At 46.3% G+C, this 18077-nt stretch overlaps 3 protein-coding genes across 3 annotated transcripts; 1 reads left to right on the top strand and 2 right to left on the bottom strand.

Moving 5' to 3' along the window:
- Positions 1–699: 699 nt before the first annotated feature.
- Positions 700–2362, bottom strand: N7503_006571 (tyrosinase family protein; the record flags this gene model as incomplete). The annotated part of the gene is made up of 5 exons (XM_057066118.1): positions 700–734; positions 1092–1341; positions 1503–1824; positions 1878–1963; positions 2015–2362. The coding sequence occupies 5 exons, from the start codon at positions 2360–2362 to the stop codon at positions 700–702; spliced, it is 1041 nt and encodes a 346-aa protein (XP_056919799.1).
- Positions 2363–6517: 4155 nt separating this feature from the next.
- N7503_006570 (isopenicillin N synthase family dioxygenase) lies at positions 6518–7697 on the top strand (the record flags this gene model as incomplete). The annotated part of the gene is made up of 4 exons (XM_057066117.1): positions 6518–6551; positions 6605–6790; positions 6852–7226; positions 7297–7697. The coding sequence occupies 4 exons, from the start codon at positions 6518–6520 to the stop codon at positions 7695–7697; spliced, it is 996 nt and encodes a 331-aa protein (XP_056919798.1).
- A 1136-nt stretch (positions 7698–8833) lies between these two features.
- ags3 (alpha-1,3-glucan synthase Ags3) lies at positions 8834–16396 on the bottom strand (the record flags this gene model as incomplete). Its single annotated transcript, XM_057066116.1, has 4 exons — positions 8834–8882; positions 8953–15546; positions 15823–15998; positions 16049–16396. The coding sequence occupies 4 exons, from the start codon at positions 16394–16396 to the stop codon at positions 8834–8836; spliced, it is 7167 nt and encodes a 2388-aa protein (XP_056919797.1).
- Between the last annotated feature and the right edge of the window lie 1681 nt (positions 16397–18077).

The following is an 18077-nucleotide window of genomic DNA, read 5'->3' as shown; positions in this document are numbered from 1 at the left end:
TGGATATGGCTTCTCAGCAATGTTAAAATACATGCAAGTAGTTTGCTCCTCATTCTTTCAAATTTGCAACATGGGAATGCCCTGGTCATCAGCCCGAGCGCTTTCTGTCACTATGCATACATTCAACACTGGTAACATCATTGAAAACACCAGACTGATTTGGCCCAGGAGGCGCTCTATAATGTTAGTGTCGCACTCTCGAGGGTTTATTTTTATCATATTTAGGAGAAAGCCACAGGAGAAAACCGCTTGTAACACCAGAGACCATCCAGGTGCCACCGAGGCTAATAATGGATCTTAGTATCATTAAATGCCTAAAGTATAGTCAATGCTGAACTACATATGTAGGTGTAGGCCATGGATATCTCGTATACGCTGCGGGTGCTTGTATGGTAATGTTATGTAGCTGGATCGACCCGCACATCCTCGAGTGTAGTCCTTTCGAGCGTTCCCCTCTTCAGGTTAATAGAATATCATCTTTATAATCATCATCATCATCATCATCATCATCATCATCATCATCATCATCATCATCATCATCATCATCATCATCATCATCATAACCTTTAACTCTTGCATCGTGGCTGTTATATACCACTGTCGACTTTCTAGGCGCTTAATTCAACCCGCAGAGCAGTACAAATGATCATATACCACCCAAACATTTTAATTCCCTGTACCCTGGCGATGGTACATGCTTTATCGAATTCCGTATCCCATAAGCATAGCTCCCGCTTTTTATTTTATATAATTCTAGGTGGTGCTGCGATTACATTGGACGCTATAAAATACAGCGGGGATCTATGGGCGACGAGTCTTGTGGTAGGATATTGTCAGCGTTATACACTGGTCAAGGGTCAGAGGAGAAGAGAAGCAGAGAGGAAGCGGAAGCTATTGTAGATTGCTACTATAAGAAAGGACGACCGGACATAACGATGTATACATTATAGTAGTATAGAGAGAAGAATAAGAGAATAAGAGGAAGAAGCATTACTCTATCTATAGAACTAGGGTCACCAGATCTCTAGGCTCTAATAAATATGGCTAAATAATACATCACTCAGAATCATAGCCATAGCAGAGGTAGCCACCCTGGGGGTTCATCACCTTGCCAATAGTCGTGTTTGGCATGATATCAAAAGACGAAAGCTCATAGTGTAATGTGGCATTCTGCCAGCCACCCGCAGGCTCGACATTGGCAGTCTCATTGACCGTAGGACCGCTAATATCGTAAAGACGGTTGGCCGGATCTTGCTTCTGCCACAGCCACCAAACACGGTCGATATACATATGGTGTAAATAGAACACTATATCCCCCGGGCTCGACTTGATATCTGCCATCTAATGGGAATTGAGGGTTAGCTCAGTCATGGCAATCGCAAAAAGGAGGATTGGAGCCACAAAACGGAGAAATGGAGCCACAAACTAGAGAAATGGAGCCACAAAACGTGAATTGTAGCCGCAAAAAGAGAATGGCAGTCATGAGAAAGAGATTTACTTACGACGCCACCAATGTAGGTGTGGACACCCTTGTGGGGAATGTTGGAAATGCAATTCCACCAGGGGGAGTAGGTGTTGTATGAGTTGCACATTTTGAGGACCGTGCTATTAGCATTGGCGATTGCCGCTTCGTTGTTGAATGCGCGTCGGAGGCAGTAATCGGTATCCTCATCTCCAGGTCCAATGTGCAGAGTATAGTTGGCAAAACGGCCATCCTGGACGCAGCTTCCAGATCCAGTTCCATTGCCTCCAAAGGCATCAGATCCCCACATGGAAGAACCAAACATGTTTCCACTGTCTGCGTCCTTTGCTTCATCCCACCAGCTAAAAAGGTTCAAACATTAGACTAAGTGTCACTCAGACCGGGGAGAACTCACGGAATGGAACCAGTGTAGCCGCACTCGTCACGGAGAAGAGTCTCATAGATGTGCATGTAATAGCGGTGCCATGGAAGGAATTGACCCTAATTGAGTTGGGTTAGTTTTGTGACAAAGCACGAATGAATATTACCCACCACATGGTGAATGATGTCGGCATACGCCGTGTTGGTCATTCCACGGTGAAGAGCCTGAAGATCGCTGAAGCGGCTGGTGGTGGCAGTCAAACCAGACTTGGCGGGTTTGTCCATCAGACACTGAACGGCGTCCAGGAAATCAGTCTGTTGCACCTTAGACAGATGGCGCCACTCCTTCCGGATAGTCATCTTCTCCTTTGTGCAACTGCCAGAGAAGTAACCCGGGATAGTCTCCTGAGTACTCGCATGGCCGTTGGCGGCGCGTACATGATTAAAATGAGAGTGAGGAAGCGAAGCAGCCGCACTAGCAACCAGGCCGAGTGCAACCCCGAAAAGAGCGAAGTGCATGTTTAAAAATGAAAGAATGATGATAGAAGAGAGTGTTGGATATGACTCCTAAGGAGAGGTTTCAAACCAGGAAACCAGAGAAATGAACGTCAAAGGGATGAATCACCAACCTCCAATGAGAAAAACAAGTGCCTTTATACTTGATTCTAGTACCCGCCCAATTTCGCCTTCCAAGGTTGCCACCACGGAGCTCGCTGGCCATGCCAAGTGGTGAAACGCACTATCTAGTATCCATTTTCCCCGTGTGAATGTTAGATCCTGAATTTTACCTACAGACATCACATCGTTTTTTCTACCTCAGAAACGACTTTTTCATTTCGGGCTCCCGAGAGAGACTACGGAGAAGCTGTTGTAAAGCATATTGTTATTTTCGAATTTTTTTTTTTTTTTTTGTTTTTTACATTAACCGGAACCCTTACGAAGCCGCGCATGGTTAATCGCAGGTTCATGTGAATTCTTTAATATTCCAAGACTTCCTTAAACATCTGAAGTCAGATAGGGCTGACGCGGCAGGATATTCATGGATCATGTTTATAAATTTGACATGGGCCTCGTGGCGTTGTGGCTTGGCGTGCCAGCGACTAGCCCTAGATTTTTGAGTGCTAGATTTCTTAGCTAGTGGGTCGTCGTGATCCAGCAGTGTTCCGTGTTTAATTATTATCTTCGATCGCCTAATGAATAAACATGGAGCTCACTAGTTGAACACCACATCATTTCTATATCTGATATGGCGCGGTAATTGTATTTCAGAAAAAATGCTATCTCGAACGTCTCGAACATCGCATCACCTTCGCTTAATTCACCTCAATATACGAAGTAACGTTTCATTAGAGTCATGATAGAAGTAAGCCTAGTGGGTATCAATCTTTGATCACCTTCACATTCCAGCATAGTGTATAGAATGACGTGAGCAAGTAGGTACTTGTGTATGTACTCAACAACATTACTCTCTAAATTGCATTTACTACGCTATCCCTAATATGGCTAGCGGTGGTGTCCTTCTGAAATTGTGGTGTTCTTCTAGCAAGCTCCCTAAACATCTGTACGGAGAAACCCGTTTGGAAAATTTGGCAGTCAGTATCATTCCCTAACGCGGATTATATTTTAGCCTGCGCCCCGCTATGCATTTTTCACGAGTCTTGGCATCAGGACGAAGGCAGTCAAGTCCTTCCAGAAAATGCTGACATTAGTCTCCAATGGTAATTAAGCGTTGCTCAAATCGTTGGCCCATGCAAAAGTCAGTGACAATTGTTAGATAAAGCTCAGGCAGGTGAAGGGGAGCTCTTTTAGAGAGTTCGACCAAATAAGGTCGTGAATGTGTAATACGGAGCTTATGTTGCTGGCTTAGACCTCAGATGCTTAATTTTCCAACATTACCCATCAAAATAAAATGCTTCTCCATTCGAAGATATCACACCCGACAGTTTATCCATATTAGCCTTCGTGCCGAGTCGGACATACAAGCTGAAACAACGGCCGGCCCGATGCCAAGCTTTTACTGCGTGGACGAAGCAAACACTGCCAAGCAGAGAAAACCGCTAGCTGAAATATTGCGCTAGCGGAAGCAATTGTTATCTCCTACGGGCTAGGCATTTCAGAAAGAGGTTGAATGGTTAAGATTGAATGGATACAAGGTTGGCTGAAGATCTGCCTTTGAGGTTTGAGGCTTGATTGTTGAGTCGCGAGTCGTGACTGAGCTTGTCCAATAGTCTAGTCAACGTACTTTTCCCGACCCATCGCCGATCGAAGATTAGCGCTAAATTGATCGATTGACTTCAATATACGCACGGGACGCTCCGGAATATTGATAGAACCCAATTTTGCAAGGAACCTACGATCCCGTAGACGGGACAGTGATTAGCGCTAGTCCTGGATGCTTCGACAGCCGAATGACGCGGCCTTTTTCCCATCCTTGGCAACAAAAAGCCGCCCTCTAGCGGGCCCTCCCTATAATTCTTTTACAATCCAAGTTTGTGGTGCTCCCTGTCCCGTTCTTCCGGGTTTTGCTCCTGTATCTCTAGAATGTGAGATGCTCAATGCTTCTATCTCTTCCACTAAGCCTCGATTGTCTCATGAAAATTCCAGCCTTGATACTGCTCTGCGAAAATTTCGTACTATCTACATGGGAAGCTCATTGGAGTTTCAGCATGTTTCTGAAGTCAGCCACCAACCCACTTCTAGGTATTCTATGCCACCTTCCTAACAAGCGTGAACGGCAGCCATGTAAAAAAACCCCCATTTCCCCACGATTCATCTCATTCAAAAATTTAGTCCCATAATGACTCGGGTCTTTTCAAATGCCATCTGAATTTTGGAGGTTAATCACATAACAAATGGCTCTAGCAAAATTAGTAGAATCTTAGAAGAAGGACCGAATGGCTGAATTAGTGGGAACCTCGGCGCGGCCAAAGCTTCATGTTAGATCTTGTGCAAACCGCTCTCTGTTGTGTTTCCAAGGTTCTGGAATACCCGCATCTCATACCTGAACCATATCTAAGTATAGTCCCGCTGCATTTCGTATGAAAACCTTACCAATTTACGCCGCAAGCTTTACAAGGGTGAGAGATCACCCTGCAATTCGCCCACAATCGCAACCTTGATACAGATAAGCCTAATTATATATAATAGGGCATGAGAATGCAAGGTTTGAATGACTAGATATAAATAGCTCGATGATCGGGTAACATAGTTGTGAAAGTACAAACAAGATAAAGCGGAGACGATTTACCCGAAGAATGACCCGTGACAGCAAGCTAGATGAGCCACTCGCGTGAAGCTCTATGTAGTCAGCAGGCTCTACTTTTGGTACCCTTCTTCCCCTTACAAGGCCCTTACAAGGGCTGGTTCTTGTCCGTCCTGCTCTGATTAGGCTCCATGTCTCGTGAATCCACTTCTTTCATTCTTCCTTGCCGACCGTTCCTGATATCTGTCTTCGTAGGTCTAGGGCGATATAGGGACTTATACATTGACCTATAGTCACGATGATGACTGCTCAATGATGGCTCACTCTTAACCGTTATATCTGATGATTCCCTGTGATACGTTTTCCAATGTTCGAGCAGCTCAATATTTTATGCAGGAGATGGGCTGTTAATGATAGAAAATAGAGCGATATAATTGAACCTTGACCACTAAAGTTGGTTTAGTGCTAAATTAAAGATATGTAGACTCATGCAGTAATTGTACTTCGATTTTATTGAGTACCTACCCAGGTGCCTACTCAGTCATGCTACTCCTCAGACTACCTAACAACGTGAAGGTGATGAAGGAGCGATTACCATGAAACGAGCGCCTTTTCTTACCCTGTCTTCAACTATGAGCGTCTTTCTCAGCGCCAAAAAATGTTTCCTTAAGTGGAATTGGACCAAGCCAGGCGTTGTGTATCCCTTGGTTTTCCAATCCAAAACACTACACCGCGATTCAGATTTTGACAAAACCCCGTGAATTTCACTTGAGATAGCACAGAATAGCCTATTCACTATTAGCAATGGATTCAAGCTATCAACGGCATATTTGTTGCTGTCAATAACTAAGAATATCCCATCCTCATTCAAACTTGTCTCCTGAGGTCACTTAAGACCAACTTTATCTCATCGCGCAGGCGAATGCATAAATAAAATCCAGATTCTATTACAAGTCTTGTGGGAGGTTAGATCTTACTGACACTGGTATATAGGGCCTCTTTTGCGCATTGGCATAGACGACCAGAGGATAAAAGGAAGTGAAAGCTGGAAACCTTGGAAAGTACTAATAATTCAGGCAAGGTAGATGAGATAGACGTATTTTTCAAGTTGGTAAGAATGCTGGTGTTACATGACCCAATGACAACATACCTGACAACGACATTGTATTGCCGAACATGGTTGACTTATCCATATTGACCTAGTCAGGTGACATTGGCAGTTGACCTCGGCAAGATGACACTTAGCAATAAAATCCGCAAGGTCAAAGCTCATGCCTATCAGTATGACATCTACGGCCGAGCACGATAAGCCCGGTCGAGCAAGATAACTCCGCAAGCAAGATAAGCCCGGCCGAACCTTTCTACGATATCCAGTCGTCTCCCATACATACTTAAAACATTGATCTAAAATTCAAAGGAAAGCATCGAATATATCCAGGTCTTAGTCAGGAATAACATACCATACAGCAGTGATGGGCCGAGCTCCTCCAGTCATCGATTTTACCCGTAAGCTTCCTCAATAACGGGCGACATCAACAACCTACTAACCATAACACCAGCCTTTTACGGGGAGGACAAGGCAGCAAGATCAAAGCTTGAGGAGGAGATCCGAAATGCTTGTCTAGACTACGGATTCTTCCAATTGCGTAATCACGGCATCCCCGAGGACCTTCAAAGGGAAATTCTTCGTCAGTCTGAGGATTTCTTCAGGCTCCCAAATGAAATCAAAGACAGGTACAACAAAGGTAAGCATTCTATCCTGTGACATTAAAGAAAGGATGACCATTCTGAGTCACCAAAAAAAAGATGTTGGTGAATTTAATCGCGGCTATGAACGGTTACGGTCTCAGAACTTTGAAAAGCTCACCAAGGGAGACCTAAAAGAAGGCCACTTCCTGGCACAAGACCTTCCGCTTGATGATCCCTATGTTAAGGCGAGAAAATGGGCGCAAGGGCCGAATAAGTATCCCTCTGAGGTGAAGGAGCCATCTGTATGGAAACAAACTGTTGATGACTACCATTCTGTGGCATCGAAAGTCGCCAAAAACGTGTTGAGTGTTCTGTTTGACACTCTTGGAGGAGGGCATGAGTTTTTGGATGATTTTTGCGACCATCCAGTTGCCGTGCTTCGTCTGCTTCATTATCCCCCACAGGACCCCGATGCTTCGGAGTTAGAACGAGGTATGGCCGTGTTCAATGCTAGGAAAATACTATGAGCATACTGTGGTTCACCTGCTAACAGCTTGCTTAGGGATTGGCGCCCACACCGACTTCGGTGCTGTCACAATCTTACTTCAGGACTCTACAGGGGGTCTACAGGTCCGAGACCGCAGAACAGAGGAGTGGGTCGATGTCGAACCGATCTCGGATGCTGTTGTCGTCAATACTGGCAATCTGATGATGTGTTGGACCAATGACCGCTATGTGTCTAACCTGCACCGCGTTATAAACAAGACAGGTGCTGAGAGATATAGTGTCCCGTTTTTCTTCGATGGTAACCCAGATTTCTTGGTAAAGTGTCTTGCGAATTGCATCGAGGAAGGTGGAGTGGCGAAACACGCTCCTCTCACAGTATCCGAATGGATGGAGGGTCGATACGCAGATACGTTTGGAGGATCTAAGAAGGCTACCAAGGAAATGGTGGAAGTTTGATTTCTGTCAAAATTTATACTTTTAAGCAGCATAGCTTGACTTATTAAAGAATCCCATCATGTCCTTTCTGGAAGGGGTACGTATGACAAGTCGTGAGACCATTTTGTAAAATCATGGCCGATGAACCGAAAGCAAGCCATGAAATCTTTACGAGCCTGATCCATATGGCACACGCACTTAGGATCGGTGATCTTCAAACTGAGGCGCTTGAGAATCCCGGCTGCAGGCTTGCTTGATGTATACATAATCGGAACAAGGCCAATCTGACTCAAGTGACGCATATCATCTCGCTGTTGAAAACGCGCTAACCACTTTCATCGAAGCTTTCCCATATCTTAGTTCATATCACTGGTCTCCCAATCTGGGTTCTGGATTCGCATACGTAAGCAGAAATAACAGGCGCTCTGCAGATATAACTCGAAATCCATAGGCAACCTAAAGACACAATGCTCCAAATCCTAGACGGATGATCAGTGGCTCGCCGCGACTTGATTAATGTTTGGGGATAAATGCCGATGCCCGAATCAATCTGGGAGTGGCCATTATCACTAACCGATGAGAGGCCGCATGAAAAGCCTGAAATACCCAAGGCTCCTTCGGTTTAGATCAGGGCCGAGTAGCATTTCTTGTCGATATCGGTAGCACTAGCTCAATCCAATAAAATACCCAGAAATAAATTTTAGAATAACAATCTCTAAGTCTAGACAGAAACGGTGAAGTAGTCATACAATAGGATGACATCAAATTGCGTGGAGTTTTGCCATATCAGTCTAATTACGAAATGTGAAGTGAGGGGAAGTCTCTTTCTTCGCCCTCTATGATGCACAAATCTTACACCAGTCCCACCAGAACGGTATCTTCTGATCATCTGACGAATCCTCTCGTTCCTTCTCCAAACGACATACCTATCTGGCACTGGAATATCTCGATCAATGTTGACTCGTCGAGGCAAAGCATCGACAATTTTCCAAAATATTATTGTAGTCATGTTATCCTAAAAAAAAGGCAAGACTCTGTTGGTGAATATGTATTCATTATTTACGATTCAATGTGTTTGTCAAAATTATTCATACATCATTGCGCATTAAATCCTTCGTATATAGAGTAAATCATTTCTGCTTTCACAAAGCACATCATTATGGTCTGTTCAGCTGTTCTCGGCGATAGAAAAGAAGGAAGCCAAAACTGTTAAACTTGGTAAGTAATTATTCCAAAACGAAAGGTAAGACGGGAGTCCGGAGGGTGGAAGAAATACCTAGCCAAAAGCTGAAAGAAAAGCGCAATCCAAAACCAAGCATTACCAACTCTATCCAATGACGAGCCAACATCCGGAAAAACACCGGAAGGACCTATGTTGTCGGGCGCAAAGGCACGCGCACAGATCGTGGCGATGGATCCAAGAGACTGCGCGGCAAGCAGAACGAAACAGACGTGAACTCTTGTCAATGTCTGCAAAAGAATCATTCCCAAACCGACTTGCTGAATTTCATCGAGAACTCCTAGCCAGAGCCAGAGGCATCGCGACACGAGGGCCCCAGATGTCAGACCCCCGGCCCATGGGAGATAATAGCCAATGTTCGATGCTCCCCACCAGGTCTGTGCCCAGCGCGGTGCACCAAGACTTAGACCAAAGACAGGCAAGATCCAACTATGCTCCTTGGATAAGAAACGAAAGACGAGAAGAGCAGCAATCCAAACAACAATAAAAAAGAACAAGACTAGGATCAGGACCTCCCATGACTTCGCGTGTTGGGATGACCAGAGGAATGACCAATTGCGACCAAAGACGGCGGAGAGGAACCAGTTCTGGATGATCACCATGAACAAGAACCAGAGAACGACGCGTCGACGGAAGAGTGATGTATAGAAAAAGAGGATCTTCCCTGGTGCTTGACGGTAGTACTGGGGTAGGCCTAGGGCAAGAAGCACGCCGATGGTGAAACACACTGCAGCAATGGGCATCACAACAGCCGTGAGTCTCCATGTACTCAAGGCGGCTGTGGTAATGCCTTCCACTTCGACCGCGGTGACACGGGAGCTCCAAAACCACAGAGCAACCGTGTAGAGCTGCTGAATGCCTTGGATCAGGCTTGCGCGGAACATCCAATCCTTAACTGGGACGGCTCCCTGATCACCAAAATTGAGGGCAAAGAACAACGACCCACTGGAAGATGCGACAGCATAAACACCCGACCCAATGTTCTGCGCCCATGCTCGACCGATAGACGAGGGCGCAAAAGGTGAGATGCCGACGATAATAAATGCGATGGAGTAGATAAACCAGGGGAGAGTGAGGACTACCACAGATGGAAAGCGATAGAACAAAAACCACCAAACAATGGATGACACACAGTATACTCCTGCAATCACGTAGAGTTTGACCGCAGTCTCGCCAATTTGACCGACCAAAAGTGTTATTTGCGCTGAATTCGTCGCAATGATCTGCCCTAGCCCCAAGAATAGAGCGTATACGGGCCAATTTCCGACACGCCATCTCATGAATCTTTGTATCGCGATAGGTCTCTTGTATCCCAGACGGGACAGCCATTGATCCATGTCATCCGCTCCATTTGATTTGAAATTTCCAGCTGCAGAAGAGGTGCTATCATGCTCCGTGTCATCCGCAGCTTGACTCGAGGCAAGTCTGGTCAGAGGACGCTCCAGAACTTTGGGTTGTTTTTTCAACTGCGCGTTGGTGTACATGTCGAAAAACTTTCGCTCACTCTTCATCAAGTACAATTCGATACAGTGATCTGTGATTGAATTTTTCTTGTTCAAATTGGCGAGCAATTTCTCAAAGTTGCGCGTGAAGTAACCCATGCTGTCAGTGAACGTAGGGTCGACCTTTTGAAGATTGAAGACGGGTTGGTCGTGATCCTCAAAGACAGATACCAATGAAAGAGTGGACAGAGCACGTGTGTGAGTAATAGGTGTGGCGTCACCAAGAATGCTATCATGATGGATGGGTGTCCTCACTGGAGAAGCGTCCCTGGAGACAAAGTGTGGTGAATTGCTAGTAGAGTCATCATGAAAATCTCTACTGTTGAGAGATGATGCGTTGAAATCCTGGGATCTGAGAGTTTGATTAATTGCTGCCATTGCCTCTTCTGGAGAGATGTTCTCCTCCTGTGGCGTCTCGGCTCCATCATCCTCGGTGTCCGTATAATCACCCTCTAATGCCCGAGTGTCTCGCAGAGCTCTCTTTATGAGACGCTTTCTGCCCTGTCCAGGTCCAGATCTTCGACCGAGCGACAATTTACGACCAAGAACGCTGTTCCTGGCGCTGTCGGGCTCTTGTATGTTTCCAAGCTCGACTGCCTGTAGCTCCAGGAGGGAAGGCTCAATGGGCTCTGAGGTTCCCTCTGGTGTCGTCCCCAAAGCCCCAGACGTTGACTGAAAAGAGACAGGGCGGGAACCTGAGGTCTGTAAGTCCTGTAAGTCCGAACCTGTCTGAGCGTCTTGTGCGTGACTTATGACACTGTTTCTGTTCTTGCTGTGATGAATCTCGATTGCAGTTCGTTGCAGTTTCTCGAGCCTTTGAACCCATTCAAGCACAGGGAATCGTTGTTTGGCAGAGTTTGCACGCATCTCTGCTCTGGTCTCTGGGGAAGACTCCAAGGCAGACTCAATGGCAGTCCTCAATTGATGCAAGAGATGGCGAGCCGAGTCGGATTCTACAGTATACCACCAACCGGGCATTTGGCCCAAACCTCCAATGCGAGAACCGATGCCGAGAGCACCCTTGCGACCAAATTCAACGGCAACAAGTCCAAATGGCTCGTCTCGTGATGGGATGAGGGCAAAGTCAGCACCAGAGAATACGTATGGTGGTAGAATCGTAAACTCTGGCTTCGAGAACACGCGGCCTGGGTACATCTCCATTATCCGCTGCAGCTTGATCGCAGCCAGTCTGCCATATAAATCAACGAGGGGACCGATGACAATCAATTGCACGAGTGGTCTAGTAGATAAGATCCCCGGCATAACATCCGCGATCAAGTCTACTCCTTTCTGCTTGGACCATCGTCCCACAAAAACCAGCAAGTCTGCGTTCGGGTCCTCGTCCAAACCAGCCCATCTCTGTGCCTGTAATTTATCATGAATGAGTTCTGCATCGGACTGAATATTGACCGGCACTTCTGCCCCCTGGTCCACGGAACCTGTATCTGAAGGGTCTGGGTTTGGAAGGCTACCAATGCTGCTAAGGCTCCAGAAAATTGGATATCGGGCCCATGATCGTTTTCCGTACTTCTGAGACACACCCACTGCACCGAAACCGCGTTGATGGAATCGGAGATAGCTAGCACCCGTGTGTAGAAGATTGAACACATTTCCAAACTGACAGTATTTGGTCGCGATGTCAATCGGAAGATTGAATACGGAGCAGACTTCTTCTTTCTCTTTCTGTGTTCTCAATGGCCAAAGTCCTTGAAACTCGGCATTATGCAAGGATAGACAAACTGGAATGGTTTGAGTTGGCAGCAAGTATAGCGGCGCGACACACCCGTGGAAGTCGTTGATGTGGTAAAAGTCGATAGATGGTGTTCGCCTGATTGTTTCCGCGATACACTGATTCCAAGCCGAATAATAAATTGCACTGTCAAGATCGTCCATACGGGGTGGATAAGGCTCCGCTTTGGTCTGTTGTCGGAAAACCGGTGCATCAAGCAGGACATAGGTTATGTTCTCCACGATGTGGTACTGAACTTGGACTAAGTATGGCCTATCGAGAATGGTTACCACGAATGGTTGGATCGGTTGGCTCGATTCGTCTTTAGGATAGTCAATGTCTCCAACACATGGCACCACCCAAATGAGATTCTGGTGTTTCAGGTTTTGGGACATGAGCTGGGCCATGACTCCCAAGCCACCGATCTTCACCTTCAGTTTCCAGTCTTGGATGTCGTACTCCATGGTGGCAATCAAGACCGTACGACGTTGTTGGTCGACCACCCCTCCTACAGCAATGCCTGTTGGAAGAGCCTTTTCTGAGATTGCGTCCTCCAAGTCACTGTGCTTCGGGAATTTGGCTTTGACTTTGCGCCAGAACAAGACAGGTATAGTCTCACCCTTGATAACATTGCCGTCTTTGTTGAGCTTAACTTGGTAGAACGATTGAATAAAGATGAGCACTCCAGCCAGGCCCATCACAATAGGCCCGACCCATAGAAGAACGAAGAGAGCGAGTTGCGCCCATCCAGATCCGATGGGAATTTTTTCATACCGTAGATTGCCGTCATTAAGAGAGATTTTCCATCCAAGGTGTGGAAATGGAGGCAACTCGGTGATGTTGATCACGTTAGACGAGAGATAAGACGGGGGAAGCTTTAGAATCGTAGATGAGTTTCCGACGTCGCCGTAGACTTCCGTATTGTCAGGAACACCTGACGGGTCTATACCCCATGCATTCAGTTGACCCACGGCGGGCCACTCATAGACAAAGTCATAGTTCCACCGCAAAGTCTTTGGATTAAACCGCATCTGGTTGTCCACTCCTGCATCGTAGCCATACTGGTTGAAAGGGCCGTTGAACCACAAGTGTGGGAACCTCCTGACAGAGTCTTCTTTCCAACCGTAATCACCTTCCTGGATGTAATCGCTGCTCCCGGTCAGCCTGGAAAAATATTGCACCCGTATATGGGTTCCCTTCCACGCCTGCTCAGATGTCCCTGTGAAACTCGGAATGTTCACACTCGTGGTCCCGCCCTCATATGTCGTCCATTTCGACCAAGTGCTCCCAAAGTCAGCTGAATACCGAAACGTGTCAGCACCTGCGGCGTTGTGCTTGATATAGTATCTATCATCAGATTTGTGCACGAGATTTGTAGAGTAATTGGCCAGTGGGGTGATCAAGGGGTTGGTATGAACACCAACGCGGATCAAAAAGCTATCGGTCGCATTGGTGTAAACTTCGGATGTGCCAGAGGTGGACATATTTTTGACCGTTATTTGATGTACTCCATGGTAGATGTTTGTCAGGTTTGCAGACCATGTCCAAACAGTGGGAATCTCCCCAACATAGTTGTTGCTTGTGGTCCTGGCTGTGACGTTGGTACACTTCACACTAGAAGTATCGAGGGAGGCGACGATGCCTTTCTCCGTTGTAGAGTTCAAAGTGATCGCGCTCGTAACAATGTCACAGTCCATTTCCACAGAATATCCAAGCTGGATCGGAATGGTCTCACCCGTATCTGCTGCAGACAGTAACCTGGAATCATGACCAGGGACAAACTCAGTGACGGTAGGGCCGGGTTCTACGAACATGTCGGTTTGAACATAAGCTCGGTATTCCCATGGAAGCAGCTCCATACCCCCTTTAATACATCCGTAGGTCTCGGTGGGACCTTCGTCAACTGTAAGCTCATCGTACGGATAGAAAAGGTTCTTCAACCTCTTCCCCGACGTAAAGGGAGATAACAGTGCAGCGCTACTGTTTGAACAGCTCCCCCCATAGGTCTTTGTCGTGTTACCATTTTGATAAACAAGCCACAAGGTTTCATTCGAGAGAATAGCATCTGTTTGTACCGCCGGGAAGTAGGCTCGGAGGACCGACCAAAGCCCTGTGACTGTGGGAGTAGTCGAAGAACCAGGAAGATATATATCTTCCGTAAGTTGAGAAATTGTCTGGAGAAACAAGCCATCATTTGCGACCGGGTAATGAGCGCGAATCTCAAACATTCGCTTCATGATGTTCCGCAGGGGATGGGCGGGATTGCGTTGATCATATGTGACAGTGATATCGTTGCAGCCGTCCCGCCCCTTCTCGATCGGGAAATCGTAGAACTTTGTTGTGTTCAGATTGAAGCAACCATTCGTCCACCACGCAGTTTGAGATGACAAGGGCTGTCGACCATAGAGATAGTTCGATGCTGTAGCATCGAAGACATATAGAGCTACTTCTTCACCCCATAAGATGAGAGGAATGCCAGGTAGCACCAAGGTGATGACGTTCAGGCCAAGGAGGTATTTTGAAGTGCCGTTCTTGATTGCGGGCCAACGGAAGTTATCTTGGTTGGAAACACCATACATATGCCGCGGATCCAATTCTCCTGTGAATGCATTGAGGAAGTCATTCGTGACGAGCATTTCATTCCAGGCTTCAATGAAATCGGTTGGCAGGTCAAAGCCAGCAACTAAGTTACCGTCCATACCTAGGAAACGCGTTAAAGAACGATAGATGGTGTAATGAAAGGCGGAGGAATCAAGAGCCTGGAGCCCATCAGCTCTCAAGAAAGCTCCCTCGGATGTATTTGTTAGCTTGACAGCAGCACCCGCAGAGTCTGGCCATTGATTTGGTTGTCGACCACGGCCGAGATAGAGACTTCCAAAGGTGTTCCCGGATGTGATCTCCCCGGGCAGGAAGAAGTTGTTCTTGCCGAGCTTCTTCGCACATTCACGATAGACGGCCATCATCTCGCTGAGGGGTTCGAGGGTCGCTTGTACAGCCTTGTCGAAGCGGAACCCATCAATGTCGAGACTGGCAATTTGCAAGCAGGAATGCCGAGTGATTACATCGCGGACGGGCTTGTGCCACTCACGCAGGCGATCCTGCACTGAAGCAAACTTTGTGAGTTGTCGCTGCCAGTCAGGGAAATTACCGAATGCCTCTAGCTCTCCGTACTGATCAAAGTCGCTGTTATAGCACCCGTTCAAATTTTGCACTCCCATGGTTGTCAACGGATATCCGTTTTCGTACCAAAAGTTGGGATAGTCACATGTGTCGTTCCAGGTGTTTCCGAATGAAAAATCGGCATATTGTCTGTCCGTGACCCATTCGACAGTATATTCGCTTGCTTTGAAGTCTGCCGAGCCGTTGAGGTGACCTTTGAACCCAATCAGGTTACTCAACCTATGTCGCGAATATGTCAGCGATACAGTCGAGGACGTGCAGCTGCTGTGGAGGGCCCACAAGGAGAAAGAAGCACTCGGAAAAAGACGAAAAATCCCAAATCCTCAGTCGTGTCCATGTAGGGGAGACGAACGAGAGAGAGGGGAAGGAGATAAAGGCAATATGGAGGCTATCCAATAGCAGATTTGGAAGCTTGAGGTGCGGGAATCTCCATAAGATGAGTTCCTGGGCATTGACAAAGGAAACTCTGAAAATCATGTTGGAGCATCGACTTACGTTGCGAGAGTATTGTCCACTAGAACGTACATATCCCGTTTATGAATCTCGGTAACAATATTTCTCCAGTCCTCCAGTGTGCCATAGTGCTTGTCGAGCAGAGTGGTATCAGCCGGGGAGTAGCCATCGTAGGCCCAAGGTAGGTTTTCCAAATATGTCCCGGCGAAGTAAATAGCCTAAATCTTTGCATGAGCCTTTAGAATAGGTTAAGATTATACCAACATACCTTGAAGCCCATGCCATGTATATAGTCCAGCGTATCTAGCAACCCATACAAATCGCCGCCGTGTCGCATCTGATTAGAGTTGACCACATGCTCGAACTCGGTACCGTTGATATCATCGTTTGTGGGATCTCCATTGGATATCCGATCCAAAAATATTGTATAGATAGGAAAGCGCCAGTTGTCTGGCGAGGGATGATATTCGTGGTCCGGCCAGGCTCCCCAATAGTCAATAGGGCCTTGAGCGCTTTGGTTCTGATTTAGATTCCAATCCACAAAAGGGGCATCATAAGGCCAACACAAGACACAGCTGCTCAGAAACGAAAGTATGAGGAGTGCCGAATGCTGCATCTCCGTCTAGGATACCTTGTTATCCTGCAGGAACCTGTCGTCGGAAAATAAGCGACACTTTGAGAACGAACGAAGTAAATTTAAAAACCGTCTTGGCAAAAGCGAGAGTGAGGTGAATGGAAACGAGTGATCTGTCCCACCGAAAAAAAAAAGATTGAAATAAAAATTTATTCATACGACTTTTCTAAGATCCTTATCGGACCGAATACGTCGCTGTGCGTGTACGCGTTCCTGCCTGGTCTTCAGTCAGTTAGGGTACTCAGATGAACAGCATACATTCTGGACTATTTAAATTTAGAACGAAATATCCAATGGGAAAACAGTCAAAGCGCCGACCCAGTAAGTCAATACGAGCAGTTGAGGTAAGAGGTGGTGGTAACTAGAAGACATGTTTCCATGTTTTCTTTCCTCTCACATTGGTTTTCAACAGCTCCTTTTTGCTGATTTCCCTGTTTCTACGTATTGCTTCTCGTCTTTTACAAAGCTGGACCACGGTTTAAATATCTAATGTCATCCATTCCGGATGTTTCGGTGGCATTCCGGTATTATATGTCTTTGAATATCCAAAAGTATATCTTGATTACTGTCCGTGCTATCGAGAACTCCATAGGAAATATGGCTCGTGGGGCATTATTAGGTACCCAACCGGCTGCACAAAATAACTCATATTAGACTTTAAGTCGGAGCAAAAAAGTCGAGATCTCTCTGTGTGTTTTAGAGAAAGAGTGTAAAAAATGCATGTCCATCGTTCCAGAGAGAAATATTGTAATTTTACTGACAATATTCGCAGCTTTTCAGAGGGACGACTTACTTGGCTAAGCTTGGAATCAGATTCGTAACTCATGTGCGTAGTTATCTAAGATATGGTCAAATGATTCGCCGTGAAGGCGATGCATCCTGGAAGAACATCCCTGTTCGCCACGACACACTAAATAATAGTAACGTTTTCGTTCTCGCACATGAGAACTTTTATTTCCACGGTCTATTACTCGTCAAATACTCTTTATTGAGTTTTAAAAACTAAACGAGTTTTTATTTGCTTAATCTGGATACGAGTTCCCAAGCTTCCACCAGACCTTGAAGATTTTATGCATGTTGGGATTGGGTCAAACTTTCGATCTTTATCTAATGAAAACCCAATGCATCCTTGTTAAAGTCCATATTTATTCAATAGTATTTGAGCATGGGTTTAGATTCGACGTGGGCGACGTCATTGCAAATTATAAATATATTTTAGGTCAGCTTGTTCGGAAGATTTAGGGGTTGAATATCGCTGTACGTTCTACTCACAGTCGCGATGGGTTGAATGAGTACGTTTTCATGTACATGGATCGTTGGAATTCTGTTTGGAAGACTTTTTAGAGCTCAAGGGCGCTTCAAGGATAGCGACGGTGGAAACAGATCTACGATACGGCACATATAACTCGGGCTGAATTGGTTATTCTTGGCAATATTTTTTGCCGGATGTAAGATTTTAGCCTCAGTTAAATTCTTGTTGAGTTTGAGACATAGTGGGGGATTGTGTACGTATCTCAAAGTGTACGTTGCTCCTATGAGCACGCAACCGGGCCGAAAGCCGGGTGGGGGTGTGCCACGCCATGACCGCTGGACCCGCTCGGGTTGACCCGGTAGACCCTGGCCTGGCCTTATCGGTCCGTATACCGATAACTTATCGCAGCAG

This window comes from Penicillium pulvis, assembly GCF_028828015.1.
Source record: "Penicillium pulvis strain IBT 33274 chromosome Unknown contig_5_segment0_segment0, whole genome shotgun sequence".
Classification (NCBI taxonomy): Eukaryota; Fungi; Ascomycota; class Eurotiomycetes; order Eurotiales; family Aspergillaceae; genus Penicillium; species Penicillium pulvis.
Note: the sequence above shows the minus strand (reverse complement) of the source record. Positions and strands in the feature narration are given on the sequence as shown.